The 19599-nt window shown below is 37.8% G+C and overlaps 1 protein-coding gene across 2 annotated transcripts; it reads right to left on the bottom strand.

Annotated features, from left to right (window-relative positions):
- Nucleotides 1-661: 661 nt before the first annotated feature.
- Nucleotides 662-18893, bottom strand: LOC122105226 (membrane-spanning 4-domains subfamily A member 4A-like). Of its 2 annotated transcripts, XM_042676375.1 has the most exons (7): nucleotides 18769-18893; nucleotides 14375-14534; nucleotides 12793-12930; nucleotides 8982-9038; nucleotides 7408-7554; nucleotides 3297-3398; nucleotides 662-1240 (listed from the first exon to the last, which is right to left on the bottom strand). In XM_042676375.1, exons 1-7 carry the CDS (start codon nucleotides 18828-18830, stop codon nucleotides 1121-1123), a joined length of 786 nt encoding a protein of 261 aa, XP_042532309.1. In that variant the 5' UTR covers nucleotides 18831-18893; the 3' UTR covers nucleotides 662-1120. The 2 variants fall into 2 exon arrangements, with proteins under 2 accessions (XP_042532309.1, XP_042532310.1); XM_042676376.1 differs by lacking the exon at nucleotides 12793-12930.
- Between the last annotated feature and the right edge of the window lie 706 nt (nucleotides 18894-19599).

A 19599-nucleotide genomic window follows, 5' to 3' on the forward strand; every position in this document is an offset into this window, starting at 1 on the left:
GATGTACAGAACACCTTTAGTTTGATATAATCATGTTTAGTTAGCTAATTCATTTTGTTTTTGTAGCCTGAGCCTTTTAGATGTGATTTTCAAGAGAAAAATATTACCCAAATAAAGACCTTTTCCCCTGTGTTTTCTTCTGCAAGTTTTATTTATTTATTTTTATTTTTAAAAATGTGTTTATGTCAGTTGTGGGGTTTGAACTCAGGGCCTGGACACTGGTCCCTGAGCCTCTTTGTGCTCAATTATAGTGTTCTCCCACTTGAACCACAGTGCCACTTCCAGTTTTTTGAGTGGTTAATTGGAGATAGGAGTTTCTTGGGGACTTTTTCTACCCAGGCTGGCTCCAAACTTTGATCCTCAGATCTCAGCCTGCTGAGTATCGAGGATTACAGACATGCATCACCAGCGCCCAGCTGCAAGTTTTATTATCTCAAGATCTATGTTTATGTCTTTTATCCGTGTTAAGTTTATTTTTTACGTGTGTGATGTAAGGCAAGTGCTCAACTTTGCATGCATAAATTTATTTTTCCCTGTGCCATTTATTGAAGAGATTGTCCTTCCACCTCAGGGTAGCCTACTAGCATACTTATTTTTTTTTAAAATATCAGTTGTCTGTTGTCTCGGTCTGTGCTACTATAAGAAATGACCTGAGACTGGATAATTTGTCAGAAATTTATTTCTCATAGTCTGAGAGGAGAGATATTGGGTTTTACAACATGAAAATCCAAGGTTAATTGCCCAGAAAGCCTCCAAAATGTATCAATTAATGTTCTAAAGCAAGCATATGAGACATAAATTTTGAGTTAATGCCATGTTTTGCATAATATAAATAGCACACAAATTTGATTAAGGGATAATATGGTGCAGCGAGAAACACTGGACGGGAAGGGGGGAAGTGAGAAAGACAGAGAAATTATGAGTGCAAATCCATACGGATGACGGCTCATAATTTCTAAAACTGTTGTTATTCTAATAAGGAGCTAATGCAGAGAGTTGTCAAGTTCCTGGAGAAAAAAAATAGGAGAGCATGATTCCAAATTTATGCAGACACACACACACACACGTACAAATTAGAGCTGGATTCCAGGGCTTCTGATGTGTATTTCCTGCGGTGACGTCAGTAATAATTTTCTGGCACATTGTTATATAGACCTGCTGGTGGCATCACACCTTGTTCAAGAAGCGCAGGAGAAGCCGTTCCTGCCATCTTAGACTCTGGTGGCATAACTAGCACAACCTGTGAAGTCAATTAGAAAGTCGTTGAGTTACTCAAATACCCTCAGCACATCCTTCTCCTACCCACAGAACTTCATCACTATCCGTGGGCAAACTTTCATCTGTGAGTTGAATCTTAAGATCAGTCAGGTCGTTTTATCGGGCTTTGATTCCTTAGAACAGCCTAGGCCTAGGCTACATATCTGGTGAGAGATCTTGTCCTGAGGTGCCCCTTGGTGGTTGCCAAGTCTTAGAGTGAATCAGTCTTCCTTGTGGATGATGATGGCACCCAGTGGTTCCGTGGGCAATCAAGGTGGCATAGAAAATATAGGTTTGTTCTTCCAAACCTTTGCATCGCCGATGACAGCAGCTGATTCCAAGTCATCATGTACGATCTACACATAAAGCCCTGTAAAAACCACACTGCTCTAGAATAGCAAGATTTGTCAAGAAAATAAGGAACATTCTGCTCCTTCTTTCACAAACTCATGTAACATGGAGTCATCAAGAGGACAGAAGTAGAACCAAAGAGACTTGTGTGCCACAGCTCAAACCTCTGCTCTCTTAGGGTGGCATAGAAGAGTAGCGGAAGTAAATTCTCAGTCCATAACTACTCTCGAGCAGATGCTCAGAGACTGAGATGTGAGGTTTCAGATTAGGAATATGTACTCTCAAACCAGAATGCTTCACTAATTTTGTGCTTCTTTCAATTTCAGAGAAACTCCCACCTCTAAGGCCTCCTAACTGTGAATAGGATTCATTCAATGCTACTTGATGGGCTGGGCCTGTGGAACATGGGCTGTGATTTTTTTTTTTTTTCTGGAAGAAGTGGAAGACATTAAAGAGGCACCACAGGGCATAAATGACCACACAACAACCTCACCCTGGGATTCCATTTTATTGTTTGACTCTAGGGTGTGTAGGTGTGTGTGTGTGTGTGTGTGTGTGTGTGTGTGTGTGTGTGTGTACACGTGCTTCAGGGTGTTTGTTTCAACGATGCTAAAGTGCAGCTGTTTGGGGATTCACTGGCCACTTCTTTCTGGAACCCTCAACACAGGGAAAACACATCTGCCATCTTCACACCTGCCATCTTCTTCACAGAACCTCATATTTGCTCACTTTTCTCATTCTTTCCCACTTCCCCCTCTTTGGTGACTTTTATAAATAGCAACTGGAAAGATCTGCTGGGGCCAGGTGGACAAGAACTCACAGAGAAGCTTAATCCATGACATTTCTCTGTCAACCAAAGTAGGTTGCTGTAATGGAATAGTGGAGAAAAAAAAATCTCATTCTCTGGAGCCCACTGCACTGCAGAGTGCTCTCAGAGGGGATACCTTCTGAAAGAAGAATGGGAAAGGCACATTCTCTTTAGGCATTGGGAGGATAACTCCAAGTTACCATTCCAAGATAACACAGTATTGTGGGACTGCAGGATCACATGGGTAGGGCTCCTGTGAGGTTATTGATCCGCTGATTCTGAATAAATCAAAGGGGATGTTATTCTGGGTGAATGGGACCTATTATGTGAGTCCTTCCAACGAGCTTTGAAAAACTTAGCGCCATTGGTCTTCTGTTTTCAGGGAAGTACACTGCCATGAGTTCTGCACCTGAGAGTCAATCCACTCAGTACCATGAGCAATGAGAAGAAAGAGCAGCTACTGATGAGCACAGACCCCAACCAGCTCTGAGAGTACAACCCTGTAAGGTCTCGAGCACAGACAGGCTGCACTGAGAATAATCCTGACTGAGGAATCTCAGAGGTAATAAATAAGTCTTGTGCTAAGACTCCAACATTCGGGCTGGGAAGGTGCCTCCGTGGTAGAGCGCTTGCCTTGCATGCATGAGGCCCTGGGTTCGAGTCCTCAGCACCACATAAGAAAAAAGCGGGAAGTGGCGCTGTGGCTCAAGTGGTAGAGCACTAGCCTTGAGCTGAAGAGCTGAGGGACAGTGTCCAGGCCCAGAGTTCGGGCCCCACGACCGGACCCCCAACAACAACAAAAAAAGACTCCAACATTCTTGTACTTGATTACATGCCACCAAAAACCCCCAAACCTGTTCAAGTGAAGGTCAATACTCACCTCACTAGAGCTACAACATGAGACTTTACATCCAAATGCTGAATTGGACACAGAAATGCAGAATTCCAGCAAGCTGAAAAGAAGTAGAATACCATCCATGCTCTAAAAACAAATTTATAACACAGGAATGTGAGAAACCCAAAATCACAAGTTCCAAACATTTACTACTGAGTATCATGCTGACAGAGCAAGCGCACTGGCTAGGAGGCTGGAAACCATGCTTCAAATACAGCCTAATCTTGGCCAATTCTTGGCCTACAAAATGTCACTTCTTGAGCTTCATTTGTCACTGGTAAAAATCATCATAGGTCTCCCGCACCCAGTCCTCTAGTATTTACTGTTATTACTGAAATAGAATTGGGACGTGCTTTTAAAAGTATGGCATTTGCAGGGAAATGAAAAGAGCTAAGAATTATTATGGTAGGTGAAATAAGTCATGATCAGAGGACCAAGAATGCATACTTCCTCTCACAGGCAGGTTCAGGGTCATATGTGTATAAAATAGAATAAGTATCGATAGGCGCACATACATACACATAAACATACATGTACACATATATATGACCAATTGAGAGACTGTCTGTGGGATAAGGGGGAGGAGAAAGATAAGTTTTAATTTATTAATTTAATTTTAGGTAAAATTTAGAGATAAATTTTAATTTTTAATTTAATTTTAGGTAATACATAATAAATAGCATTTTGCATGAAAAAAGTAGAAGTGGAACCATGGGGGGCTGGCTAGATAATGGTTACTGTATGCCTTCTGAGCACTAGAAATTTCAGTGGTTGACCCAATAATGCAATCCTATATTTTAGTTATTGTACACAGATGTGTACCATATATGTGTGTATGCATGTATGCATAATGTGTATATGCATGCGTGTATGTCTGTATGTGCATATATACACATACACACATATACAAACACATATATCTCCAGTTGCTTAGTAAAGGGAGACCAGCTTGCTGATGAGTTAATGTTGTGTATTAATGTTGTATGAGTGATCAGGTTGCTCTGAAGTCATTGAGACCTTCTAGAAAAGTGAGAGCAGAATGCAGAAGGGTCAAATGGATGATTCCACAATATTCAATTTGAAGATAAGAGTGTGATAAATTAAAGAATTAAGGCACCTACTAGAAAATAGATAAAGCAAAAAGAAATTGATTTCTATATTCCTTCTGGAATACTAAGACAGGAAAATGATATCAACATTTGTTTTTATTTTAACCAAGTGAGAATCATTTTGAATGCTGGCTGTCCAAGCTCAAAGAAAATAAATTTTAATTCTCTACTAAATGAGTGGCATTTTTAATAGCAAACATAAAAAGGTGCTGCAACATCAAATATAAACTTAGTTGATCTTTAATTCAACCCAAAGGAAAGTTGAATTTAGGTATATCACATTTGAGAAATAGGAGCAGCACAACTATTCCTAAAATTCTTATCTGAATTGATGCCAGAGATTCCTTGATTTAAATAGTGTGTATATTTTTTCTCTCCTTGGATAAAGACAGTCTCTCTTCTGTGGAAGTCAGTAGATCAAAAGCCCAGCACATAAGTGAATCAGAGCCAGTGGACCCTGAGAAATATATGCTCATCATTTCTTTGTATACGTATATGTCCTACAGGCTCAGTAGTATCTATATTTTAGGTATCCTTGATGTGCAGACATAATTCAGCAAACAGAACAGACAATTTCCCTAGAGTCCACAAGCTGACTGTTTAAAAGGACAGACCAGGAGTTAGCAAAGTTACCGCAAACGACCAGATAGTATGTATTTGTAGGTCATAGAGGTTTGTAGGTCATATAGCTTCTGATTCAAATATTCAACTCTGCTGCCCCAATAATATGAAAACAACCTCACCCAGTATGTAACTATGTTTATAAAAATGAGCACAGACTCTACTTCTGACAAAATAACATACATCTATATAAGAATATCTCACAGGTAGAAGCATACAGAACATATTAGTTTAAGCCACATAAAACTTTCTGAATCAATTATATCTGATTATTTCCAAGTTTTATGATCTCTACTGGCTGCTTGCTCTTTGCTATAAAGAGCGCTCACCTTTCCAACCTCTTCTAATTATTGTAATCTTGTAATATATATGTGTCCAAAGAGGACGGGAGCTTCTTGAGGTCAGGGAGTTGTTCTCCTTTCTGATGTCTCCTAGAATGCCAACCCTAAGATTTTTACATAACATTGGGCTCCTGTATGTACTGATTCAAGAGACTGATACTTTAAAACTTAGGATGTCGCTGGGCACCGGCGGCTCACACCTGTCTTCCTAGCTACTCAGGAGGCTGAGATCTGAGAATCACAGTTCAAAGGCAGCCCAGGCAGGAAAGTCTGTGAGACTCTTATGCCCAATTAACTACCAGAAAACCCGAAGCAATGCTGTGGCTCAAGTGGTAGAGTGCTAGCCTTCAGCTGAAGAGCTGAGGGACAGAGCCCAGGCCCAGAGTTCAGACCCCAAGACCAACAAAAACAAAAACAAAAACAAAGGCTTAAGATGTCCTTGAAGGAAGGTCTTCATCTATGAGGGTTTGGGGCAGAGGGTGATTGAGTGGAGATCCATATAGATCATTTATAAGCTTTCATATTTAAAGTTACTGCTGATATTTTCACAACTGACATAGCAGGACAGGGCCCTTATAACTATAAAGATCAAAGAACCCAGGTCTACGAAGGCTATTTGACACTGACTAATTCAAGTTTCAACCATATCATCACACTCTTAAATTCCATAAGTGAACAGATTTTCAGAAACAGAAAGCAAGTCTCTTATTCAGGATAACTGCATAGAAAAAAAATCCTAAGTAGAAAAGGGGTTAGAAGCAAGAAAGGTCACACTAATTCCGTGTGACCTTGGAAGTATGCTAATATTATTTATTTGCATTCTGAGGACTGCAATTCTAACCCAAACCAGGCAGGACAATCCATCTCATTTCCAATTAACTATCAAAATGACTGGCAAAATTAAAATCGATTTCCCAAAAAATTATTTTAAACCTTGAAGGGAATGATTAATTTGCCAATGAATGTTTAAAAATAGAATAGAAAATATGATATAGTAACTACTAAAGAGTAAGTGTTCTCTGGCTATTAACTTCTCATCATAGAAGAACAAAGAGAAATGGAATGTGCTCCTGAGTCATAAATGGTGGTTTTCTATATGATTTCCACTGTGGATTGTTTTGGAGAGAAGGAGAGAGGCTAAAGGATGGTACATAATATCAAAATATATTATGTTGGCATGGGAAAATATAAAGAATATAAAGAATCTGACTGAAAGCCAGACACTGGTGAGTCACCCTATAATCCTGGCTACTCAGGAGGGTGAGATCTGAGGATTGCAGTTTCAAGCCAGCACAGGCTAGAAAGTCTGAAACTCTTATCTGGAAGAAACTATCAAAAAAGCTGGAAGTGTAGCTGTGGTTCAAGTGTTAACGTGCTAGCCTTTTACAAAAGAGCTTAGCTAGGTAGGTAGGTAGGTAGGTAGATAGATAGATAGATAGATAGATAGATAGATAGATAGATAGATAGATAGATAGATAGATAGATACAGACAGACAGACAGACAGACAGACAGATAGATAGATAGATAGATGGTAGACAGATAGATAATTTGCAAAATACCTTGATGAAACCCTCTGATACGATTATTATACATTAACTCAATGGATGATGGGAAAGTAAAACACTCTTGTGTGGAAGGGCATGTGCCAGCATAAGGAGGAAGAGCAAATGGGAAGGACAAATGAAGACAAACGTAATTGATGTACTGATTATGTATGTGTGAAAATAGAACAATGAAACCTATTAAGATTGTTCTAGGAAAGGTCAGGGGGTGGGTGAGGGACAGTGATGGGCGAGAGACTGATCAGTAGGCATATGTGGAAGGGTTCTAAGGAACGCTGCCTTCTACAATCAATGTATGCTAAGAAGCTGTCTTCCTTGAAAAAAGGTGGTTCTACCCCATCTCTTCCAACTTCTCCAAGTGATCCAGCAGTTAGAAAAATGTACAGGGTTGTTACTCCCCACAGCTAATGCTCGACTCGCTTGCCTCCTCTATAGCCTCCCATGGAAAGAAGGAAGACTCACCATGAAAATGAATCTAGTCAAGGACTTATTTTGGGGATGCCTTTGATGGTAAGAAGCTGACTGTATGAAGAGGCTGAAAAAGTTGATAAAGATTCCTCCTGCAGCTAACACAGAGCTGATGATGTTCATGACCAGACTGCTTTGGATCTAGAAAGGAGTAAAAGAATCCATGAACCCAGCAACATCTTCAGATATATTGATCTTTTAAAGACGTTCTATTCATCTTCTTTTAAAGATTATTTTAAACTTGCAACTACTCTTTAAGTAGTTGTACAAAGAAGCTACCATTTAACAAGGCAGTGAATGAATACAATGCATCTTGATCAGGGACACCCCTTTCAACCTTCTTACCCATCCCACGCCACCCTTCCCCTTACTTTTCTTAATTTTCTAGGCTAGACATTGAATTCTTGATTGCATTTCCTCCTCCCCCGCTTCTCCTCTACATTCATTTACCCCTCTCCCCTCAGCCCCACCCTATCATTTCCTGATGCTTATTTATTGGGTTTTGGCTTTATTAACAGATTTCATCCTCTCTATCTTATTTAAATAGACCCCTGGTTTGTCTCTTACAGTTTCAAGTCTAATCTCCTGCTCAAACAAAAACGTGATTTTTTGTCATTCCCAAGATTAAATCCTTCAGATGGTTTTTATGGAATAAGGGTTAGACTCATGATCTCCTAGCAGGGATTTCAAAGTCCTTGACACTGTAGTTGGACATCTGTGCCTATCTCTTACCACACTCTACTGCAGATATGTGAACACTCAGTGTTTTTTTTAAAATTCTACTTGCAATGAATGCGTGCTTCAACTCTTTTTGCATAATTTGTCTCTATCCTGAATGCCTTTCTGCAAATTCTCTTCTCATGGTGAAGTTTTGCAAGCTTTGTATAAGAAATAAAATTTCAAGAAGCATGAGATATTTAGTGGAGATGAAGCAATAGGTATATTTTTAATAACTGTCACTAGGGAAGACATTAGAGAAGAGGATTGGAAGGTGGATTTGGAATGGCCATTGTGATTATGAAACCAAGTTCACTTTTTATGCAAGAAAAACAGAAATATTATTTTAGCTGGTGCAATATTTATTGACATCTTGGCTTTTATTTTGTTTAATCAGCTTTGGGACAGATATACTCACACGATGTATCATAAGTTGGCTCCTTCCAAAGTAATAGATAATTTATTACAACTCATTCATTAACACCTATTTTCATTTCATACACCTTGTCATCAATTCACCAGTAAGCATATGGCATTCTAATGCTCAGTGTCATTGCCACAGACTGGGTCTCAAGCATCAAGGTTTTTTTCATTGACTCTGCCTGGTATTTTTCTACACAATTTTCCATACCTGCACAAAGTTTCTCTAAGCACAGTATTTGGCCCCAGGACAGGAACCCTATCATCAACTTATTGCTTTCCTACAATTTTGGAAACAGAGATCCTTCTAAGTAAAGCACACAATCTCCTTGATCTCTTAAAAATTAAAAAAAAATCTATTTTACATCATGGCAGAATTCATACATCATTCTTCTTGATATAAATAGAAAATAAAATGAAATAGAACTCACCAGACAATTTGTGGTTTTTATTCCTGCTGAAAGTGACAAAGATCCGGAAATCATAAACTAATAATAATGGGAAAATATCAGGTTAAAAAATCTTTAAATAACTATTTGAAAGCATAACTTACTAAAACTCACTTCAAAGAGCTAGATATGTGAAACAGATCTGTTATCTTTGTGTGTGTGTGTGTGTATGGGTGGGTGTCTGTTGTGAGGCTTAAACTCAGCCTGGGCCCTGTCCCTGAGCTCTTCAGTTCAGGCTAATGCTTTACCACTTGAACTACAGCACCACTTCTGGTTTTCAGGTGGTTAATTGGAGATAAGAGTCTCACAGACTTTCTTGCTTGGGCTGGCTTTGGACCACAATCCTCAGATCTCAGCCTCTTGAGTAGCTAGGATTACAGGCACGAACCACCAGGCCTAGCTAGATCTGTTATATTAAAGGAAACAAAAGTTAGCTAAAATAGTTTTCCTTTTCTGAGAGTAACACAATTGTGCCATATGAACCCATGGCATAATTAGTTGAATTATTCAAAGTATGCCTAATCACAATGATATATAATAAATTGTCTGAGAGCACTGAAAGATAAACTTTTGAGCCAACATATTGTTAATCTGGTACATAGTTGAATATGGCATTTGCATGGGAAAAGAAACTAAAATGGGCTTCTTAAAAGTTGTAAAGAAAATAATTCCAAAGGAAAATTTAAAGTCTTTATTAACTGATTACTGGGATATAGTAAGTTTTATTCCATCAACTTGAACATGATTTTCTGTTGAGCTAAAATGGCTCATGTCACTTGAACCAACCCACTTCTTTATACCATTGAATGCTCCAGGTTTCTTACTTTGCTTTCCAAATTTGATTTGAGTATCGCAGTGACTGAGCTAATGAAATTGCTTCAATCCATTTCTAAATTTCAAGATAGATGATTTGTGTAAATTAAACCACCCTTGGAAAAAATGATAACAGATGAAATCATCTGTCATGTGATCAGGAATAAGTCGTGAACATGTGGAGTGGTTCTTCAAATGTGCTAATTTGGGGATCATGAGAGCTCTTGAAGGCTCATGTACTAAAGACTTCATCCACAGCGTAGTGCAATTGGGAGATGGTGAAAACATTGACAGGTTTAACTTTCCAGAATAAGATAGTGGGGCCGCACCTTTTTTCCCCTTACCTTTCTTTGAGTGTACACAGCCATGAGATACGCAGTTATACGCTGCTTAATACTTTGTCATAGCCCACAACAGTGGACTCAATTGAACTAGGAATGCAAAGTTCCCAAACTGTCAGCCAAAAGAACCTTTTTGTTAATATAAGTATATTATCTTGATTGTGACAGTGATGGAAACCTGATTAATAAAAAGTCTAAATACTTTAAATATTGAAATAGTATAACTTATGAAATGAATAAAATTGAAGAAAATATCACATAATTGCTAATCGTACTAAAGTATTGATAATACATTTAATAAGCTTGAAGTTACTATTGAATTAAATTTGACTGATGAAATAAGAAGAACTGTATTTTTCATTATATAGTAGAAGATCACTAGTCTAGGAGCATTTAGTTATTAATTTAGTTTATTAATTTAGTTATTAATAAGTTATTAAACACTAGGCTCCTCATTAATATCGATGTAAGGATGTAGACAATTACATTATATTAAACACAGTACTTTAAACAAAATATTTCTGCATGAAAAATTTTTCAGCAAAATGGCTCCAGTAATTTTCATTTTAATATGAATATAATTCATACTGTAAACATTCAACAATATCATTAAAAACTATTACAAACATAAAATTTCAATACAGCATAAGAAAAATCATTATATCCAATGCACAAATAATAAATGTGTGTATTTATATATTTAAAGGCAACATTGAATAAGAGAACCTTGCCATAGCAAAATGCATAAAGAAAGCAACTCAAAACAATAAAACTAGAGAGCTAAATTAAATGCATTTCTGGTAATTGATATCTCATGAATCAAATAGATCTCAAGAAAGTCACTTGATCCTTCTAAGACCCACACAATACTGGTGGTATTAAATCCAGTTCAACAGGCCATGGTGATTGTTTGAGAGGGAATTGAACATAGAAAGCCCTTGGAAGGATGCTGAAACCGCAGTGTGTGTTTAGTAAAGCTATCACTAGAATTACAATTACTAGGTATAGAAAATTCATTGTAACTTTCAGAAGTTGATCATCATATCCTTTTCTCCCATTCTTAAAATTCTGCTGTAACAAGAGAGAAGAATTAAAACTCTGGGCTGCTACTAAATCTCTAAACTTGCTCACTTTCAGATTTACAGAACAATAGAAACTATGCAATACTTAAATAGGTTCTTGGTTTGAATATAGTCCAGTTTATAAATTTTATTTTCCTCTGTCGAAAACTTCATATTTTATACTTAATTTACATTCTGAATTTGCCAACTAAAGCTCTCCTATGTTTTCTCTTTCCTATTTTTGTTTGTCTTGGGATAATGTGTTAAAGGTTTAACTGTTTTAAATTTTAGACATTTAAAATTCTAATTTTAATTTTAATATACTATTTTTAAATTTACTTATTATTTTACTATTAAATTATGATTTAAAGTTTTACTTACTCCAGGTGCCAGTGGCTCACACCTGTAATCCTAGCTACTCTGGAGGCTGAAATCTGAATATTGTGGTTCAAAGCCAGCCTGGACAAGAAAGGCCATGAAACTTTTTTTTTTTGTCGGTGGTGGGGCTTGAGCTCTGGGCTTGGGTGCTGTCCCTGTGCTTTTCAGCTCAAGGCGAGTGCTCTACTGCTTGAGCCACAGAGCCACTTCTGGTTTTCTGGTGGTTTATTGGAGATAAGAGTTTCACAGACTTTCCTGCCCGGGCTGGCTTTGAACCATGATCCTCAGATCTCAGCTTCCTCAGTAGCTAGGATTACAGGCATGAGCCACTGGCGCCCAGCTTATGAAACTCTTACCTCCAATAAACCACCAGAAAACTGGAAGTGGTGCTGCTAGCCTTGAGCTGAAGAGCTGAGGGACAGCATTCAGGCCCAGAGTTCAAACCCCTCTCCCCCGCAATTACTTATTTTTCTATTTTCTATTTATTATTAAAATATTCTTGTAGTTTTTTATTAAACTTTTGAAATGAAATTTATGTATTTTTCTATCCCTTAAGATAATCAACCATTCGTGTGTTCATAAACTCTAGTTCATCAACATTCATAGAATCTACACTATAAATGACCTGCATATTAGCCTCTTCTAACTTACTAAAAACCCATTCATTTTGTTCAATCTCATGTAAGCTTAGAATGGGAGATATTCTTCCCAGGTAAAGAAGTTAATTTTAATTAGTCCAAACAACTGATAGAAAGCCTTTTAACTTTGTCCACTGTTGATTTGAGACTATGCACCTAAAACATTCATGAGTAAAGAAATACATTAACGTAACAGATACTCTCTGCTAGCAATCTTGGGTGGGATCCTTGTACTATTAATTAACCAACTCTGGACACCATTAGCCGCTGGAGAGAGTTGATATTGTCAGGGTTGAGGTCATCCTGTAGTCTATGGCTACATGCTGCTACAATATATCCTAATTAATATTACTAAATAACTATAGCTTTCTATGAGTTTTTCATGATTAAGTGCCACTTAAATGGGAGAAAATTGAAAAAAGGTTTTTCTCAAACTTACTTTCAGAACGTTTCTGAAAGTTATAGAATTACATGAAACAGTGGAGAGATGATTCTATCCAAGCCAAGGATATTAGAAACAATGTTCTGATCTCACAGTTACGTCAGAAGGCATGCTACTCACCATCAGTGACCCCCAAAATGAATACCAGGAACAAACTGAAATGGTACTTCCTGTGTCACATATATACATGTGAGCTGTAGCCCTCTGCATTACTGCTCCAAGGATGAGTGTTATCAGAGCAATCATAATTTGCACAACCTAGAAATGTAAAGCTAAGATTACTCATGACAAAAATGAGATCCATGCTTCCATCTATCCAATCACTAAGTGAACTCTCACTCTCCATCTTTTGATAAGTATAGATGAACTGTGAAATAGTTTCTTGTCCATTGTTTTCTCCTAAGGACTCTGAGATATCGTCACCAAAAATCACACCACTTTGGAATATCTATCATTGCCCAAGTATTTGTAGTAATTCCCAACAAGGAGAAGTACTTGAAGAGAGAAAATTAGATATAGGGAAAATTAAGAAAAAAATCAAAGATCAAATATGGCCTTTTATTGGATTTGGGGGATCTCAGAAAAGAGTATGAATACAGTGGCCTAAAAATATTTGACTGCTTAGCTGTATGGAATTAAAAAAGTCCCAAAGAGAATGGAAACAACTTGTGAATAGTTGTCAAATGCAGGGAGCACATGCTTAGAAGGAGATGTGAAGAATTAGATGTATGCATTGGTAAGATGAAGGATTTCACCTACAGAAACTAGAGAAACAAAAGCATATTTCAGCCAAGAAGAAAAAATTAGTTCATAAATCAATGAAATTGGAAACAAGAAAACAACAAATGAAAACAAGAAAATCTAAAACTGTTTTTACTATAAAGATAAATAAAATCAATGACCTGCTAGCTAGGCTAAGATAAAAAAGAATGAGACTATCAATTATTAATATCAGAAATTATGTAGGGACATCACCTTTGACCCCATGGACATCAAAACTCAACAAAAGAATAGGAGAAACTCTTTCCAAAAGAGACAGCCTCCATGAAACATATCACCTCTTAACTACCCAATGAGTCAAACGTCAAAATAAAAATTAACCAATCTAAATAGCCCTAATGTCATTAAGTAGGGCGAATCAATCACGAATGACATTCAAATAAGAGAATGCCCCAGAACATTTCAGTGGTGAATTCCACCAACTTTTTAAAAAGTTACAATTTTCCACAATGCATCATAGTTGATGTTGAGGGCCTAGCCACACCATGATTACAAAACCAGACAGAAAAAGAAACTTACACATAAGCATTTCTCATGCACCTAGATACTAAAATCTTCAAGGCTTGTGTGACTTGAATAATATTTCTTTTTCATAGTGAGTATATTTGTTTTTACAATATGCAAGACATACAGGAAATTTCACTAGGAAACATATAACATTTCCTTTCGGTGTTCTTATACTAAGGTTAAATATAATTATCCTGGGCTAACCACAACTTAGAAGACATCTGGAAGTGGTAAAACTGAAATATAACCAAAAAATGTGTGGTGCAGTATAATATTACATCAAGTTTTAAATGATGAGTCTTGCAAATCAAATAGGAATGACTAGAATTCTGCTGTACTCCTAGTTTAGCAGCATAGCCTCATCAGCTGTGCATTGACAATGCCATTATTCTTTCAAACGTGTAAAATGACTTACCCCCAACACTTTGGGCTCTCCCTCCAAAAACCTTGCTTTTCTTTGTCTCCACAGATCTGACTCAAGAGAAACAACTTTCCCAGAATTCTTTGCATCAGGAACAGCCTCCAGTGTGGTCTCTCCTGAAATATGTCTGGTTGCCATCACAGCAGAAACGGTGCTGCAATTAGAAATGCGACTTAGGGTGGAGATGTTGGAAAGGTAAGAATGGGACGAGATGGGTTAGTACAAGTTTTTCAGTATTTTTAGTTACTCTTGCATAGCTGGGACCAACATGGCAGAACAAGTCCAAGGGGGATGATCGGTTTTATTTTTGGCTCAGGACTTGAGAACCGTCAGTCCATGTGGCAGGGTAGGGGTGACAGAACAGAGCAGCTCACCTCATGACTGACGGGAAGAGACTGACAGAACAGAAAGAGGCAAAGATAAGATGAAATCCTCCATGACTCCTCCCTCCCCTCCCAGTGACCAACTTCCTCTAACCAAGGCCCACCTGCCATAGTTCTACCACCTCCACCTCCCAAATCATATTCAAATGTTTAATCCATTAGTGAATTCAGGTATTTTTTCAGTCAGGGCATTCATGATGGAATTGTCTCTAAAATGTCCTCAGAGATACACCCAGCACGGGCTTTACTAATCTCCTAGGCATTTGTAATCCAGTCAAGTCGACCATCTTGCTTAACTGTCACACTCCTCTAAGGGCCAATTAGGTATTAGATTCCCCTCCTATGTTATAATAGCTAACTAAGGCCCTGTAAGAATGTGTGTGTACGTGTGCGAGAGAAAGAGGATCTAAATACCATATGATATAAATATGTGAGAAAGTATTGAAGAGAGTAAAAGGTGGAAAGCACCGAGTCAAATCTGTTGGACTCAAAATTAGGGCAATTTCTTCAAGTTTATATATCTATTTAGATGATTTTTTTGCTATGTTCCTTTTATTGCCCTTTCCCTCAACAACAGCGATGTCCTCATCTGAAGGATCACTTTGGTAAGTTGTGAACTACAGAGAACCATCTACAATCCTATCCACGGTAATATAATTTTTTTATAGTTGCCTTTGGCTAAATCAGAGCCCAGGTACATTACAACATGGACAAAGAGGAACTGATTCACCAGAGGATTCAAGTACAAATGCAGTAGCAACACCCACTCAAGATTTTAGTTCTTTCAAAGGGTTTCTTTCCCCTTCTGCTTCCTCCTCCTCCTCCTCCTCCTCCTCCTCCTCCTCCTCCTCCTCCTCCTCCTCCTCCTCCTCCTCCTCCTCCTCTCTTCTTCTTCTTCTTCTTCTTCTTCTTCTTCTTCTTCTTCTTCTTCTTCTTCTTCTTCTTCTTCTTCTTCTTCTTCTTCTTCTTCTTCTTCTTCTTCTTCTTCTTCTTCTTCTTCTTCTTCTTTCTTTTTCTTCTCCTTCTTCTCCTTGTTTAAAAAGCTAGGGGCTCACACCTGTAATCCTAGCTTCTCAGGAGCCTGAGATCTGAGGATCATAGTTCAAAGCCAGCCTGGCAGGAAAGGTCATGAGACCCTTATCTCCAATTAACCACCAGAAAACCAGAAGTAGGGTTGTGGCTCAAAGTGGTAGAGTGCTAGACTTTAGCAAAAGAGCTCAGGGACAATGCCCAGGCCTTGAGTTCAAGCTTCACAACAAAGAAAGAAAGAAAGAAGCAAAGAAAGAAAGAAACAAACAAACAAAGAGAGAAACAAAGAAAGAAACAAAGAAAGAAAGAAAATGAAAAGAAAGAGAAAGAGAGAAAGAAAGAGAAAAAAGAAAAGAAGGAAAGAAAGAAAGTAACTGTAATCCCCTCTGTACAGTATTTTTACAATAAAAATATTTACGAAGATAAAAGAAAGAAAGAAAGGAAGGAAGGAAGGAAGGAAGGAAAGAGAAGGAAGGAAGGAAGGAAAGAAGGAAGGAAGGAAGGACGGACGGAAGGAAGGAAGGAAGGAAGGAAGGAAGGAAGGAAGGAAGGAAGGAAGGAAGGGAGGGAGGGAGGGAGGGAGGAAGGGAGAGAGGGAGGAAGAACTCAAAGATTTTTCTTAATATTTCTTGGTATTGTTTTGGATCTTGGCTTGTTTGTTTGGTTAGTTGATATTCTGGTGTGTGTGTGCCGCCAGTCTTGATCTGTCTTAAACTCAGGGCCTGGGCCCTGTCCCTTAGCTTTTGTGCTCAAGGCTAGCACTCTACCATTTGAGCCATAGCTCCACTTGGTCTCTTGCTGGTTAATTGGAGGTAAGAGTCTCACAGGCTTTCCTGTCCAGGCTGGCTTAGAACTTCAGTCCTCAGATCCGAGCCTCCTGAGTAGCTAGGATGACAGGTGTGAGCCACTGGTGCTTGGCCTTTGGCCTTTGTCTTTAAATGGATCCACACATTGTTAATTGATTTGGACTCCACTGTAATTCATTCATGTACTTCATGAGAAACTTTTCTGGAATGACTATAAGTTTCAATGCTAAAACATGATGAAATGTGTTGGTTTCTAAGGAAAAACCAGAGTTAATTTCTACCATTTCAATGCGGAAGGAAAACAAATCTTCTGTTTGTATTGTGGGTTTTTTTTAATGAAAGTATTCATAAAGCCTTCTACCTGAATATTTAAAGTTAAATGATTTGGAAATATATTCTCTTATGTTTCTAAGGGAAATTCAAACAAATAATAAATACCACAGAGATTACAATCTAAAGAGCACAAGAAGATTCTGGTTTGGAAGTTGAAATCTCAATGTCTTTGTAGTTGCTGAGCTAAGCAATGTGACCCTTGAGTTTACAGATTTAAAATCTGCTTCTGTAAGATGAAGCATACACTCTTTCCAAGAAATGAAACAGTGCTAGCCCAGAAATGCCTATCTACTGAAAGAAAGGGGTGAAATTGTTATGAGTCACAATGATTTGAGAAAAGAGTTGGTTGGCAGAAAGCCGTAAGAACAGAAGGTTGGTGTCATATTCATTCAACAGCACATTTGCTCTCCAAAATGTCATTTCTTATAGGCTGAATTGTTTAAACTTTTTTTTGCCAGTCCAGGGGCTTGAACTCAGGGCCTGGATACCGTCCCTGAGCTTCTGTTGCTCAGGGCTAGCACTCTACCACTTGAGCCAGAGCACCACTTCCAGGTTTTTCTGTGTATGTGGTACTGAGGAATTGAACCCAGGGCTTCATGCATGCCAGGCAAGCACTCTATCACTGAGCCACATACCCTGTCCCCTTAGATTTTCATATTTTGGATCTTTGGTCAAACATTTGTTCTTAGAGTTCTTAGAGCCAGATTTAGCATCATATGACATTGCCTTTACTCTAGATAATCATCCCTTGTCCTCTTAAAAGTGTCTTACTTTTGTGAATCACAAAATATGGTTTTATAAACAAACCTATCTAGATGGATGATAGCAATGAAGATAGATTGATAATAGATAGAAAGATACATAGCTTTATTTCTGCTACATTTTTAATATGGATATAGATGGGTATCTATCATTAGTATATAAGCAGAATATAATAATATATAATATAGTAGGAGCTTGCAAGTTATAATTGTTGCATTTGTTTGGAATGATAGCTTCAGTTTAAATCGTTCTCCTATATTATGATAGCCTGGAAATTCAGAGACAGAAACTACAACACTCTCATACAGCTTTGACCTTTAGGAAATTTCTCTTATCTCCATCCTCTGTAGCAAGATCTGCTTCTCAAATACTCCACAGCTCTATTTAAAGGTTCCCTCAACCCACCCAAAGCAGAAAACCAATGTGTGCCATGCGATCTGGCTTTGTCTTTTTTCCCATTCCACTCCCAGAAATCCTGCATCCAGTGTATCTGTGTGTGTGTGTGTGTGTGTGTGTGTGTGTGTGCATATGTATACACATACATATATATTCCTATATCCAGTCTATATATGTATTATAATATATTCCTACATCCAGTATATATGTGTGCATAGTACTACATCCAGTATATATATACATACATATATTCCTACAACCAGTATATATATATATATATATATATTCCTACATCCAGTATACATAAGTATATATATATATATATATATATATTCCTATATGTATTCCAGTATATAAGTATATATAAATATATATTCCTATGCTCAGAATATATATATTCCTACCTCCAGTGTATATATGTTTACATACATATTCCTACACCCAAGATATATATGTTTCTGCACTCAGTATATTTATATATAAGGATATATATATTCCTATACCCAGTATACATATGTTCCTGTATTCAGTATACATATATATATGTATATATATATATTCCTACACCCAGTATATATGTACATATATATTCCTATACCCAACATATATTTTTTCCTGCATCCAGTATATATGTATAAAACTTTGTCCCATAGCCCATGAAGCAAGTTCGTGAACCTACCTGCTTTCGCCTGTTAATGTTAGTTGGGTGTCTGATGAGGGCAAAGCTCTGGGGACATCCATCAAGTTCACCGCACAGCTCCCTCTGTGGTCTGAGGGGTGTGGGGGAATTTGTGAGACACACTGCTTGTGTGGAGAATTTATGAGATACACTGCTACTTCCTTTTTTATGTCAGAAGTTTATTGATTTTTTGCCCTGAGCATGGGTGTATACCTATTGTGAATTTTTTTGCACACAGTGGTCGCCACTCATTAAATTGATTAAAATGATACTAATGTCATTACTGTTGATGTCAGTGTGAGGGTTCACTGTGTGCCAGACTCTGGCAAAGATCTGAACATCCACAGACTAATCCAATGGTGTTTGAAGCCTCTTTAAAAAATCTCATTTTCAAAAAGTCACACATTTCTATGTTACATTGTCCACATTTTCCTAGAGAACTGCCTATACCGAACTTAAATATGTATTTACAGGCCTGTAATACTAGATAGTCAGGAGGCTGAGCTCTGAGGATTGTAGTTCAAAGTCAACTCCAGGGTAGGAAAGTCTGTGAGACTCTTATCTCCAGTTAACTACCAAAAGTCTGAAAGTAGAGCTGTGGTTCAAGTGTAGAGCATTAACCTTGAGCAAAAAAGCTCAGACAGTGCCTAGATCCTTCATCATGTCTCAAGACCAGTACACACACACACACACACATTATTTACATGTAATTCCACAATTAGAGATTTGTCATGAATATCTATGAAATGGCAATAAATTGATTGCACACCATGACTGAATGTATCAATTTGATAATCACCTGGTTTCATAGGAAGAGCCGGGTCTTTTTCT

The sequence above is a fragment of the Dipodomys spectabilis genome, unplaced genomic scaffold (genome assembly GCF_019054845.1).
Source record: "Dipodomys spectabilis isolate Male_0828 unplaced genomic scaffold, ASM1905484v1 ptg000030l, whole genome shotgun sequence".
NCBI classification, from domain to species: Eukaryota; Metazoa; Chordata; class Mammalia; order Rodentia; family Heteromyidae; genus Dipodomys; species Dipodomys spectabilis.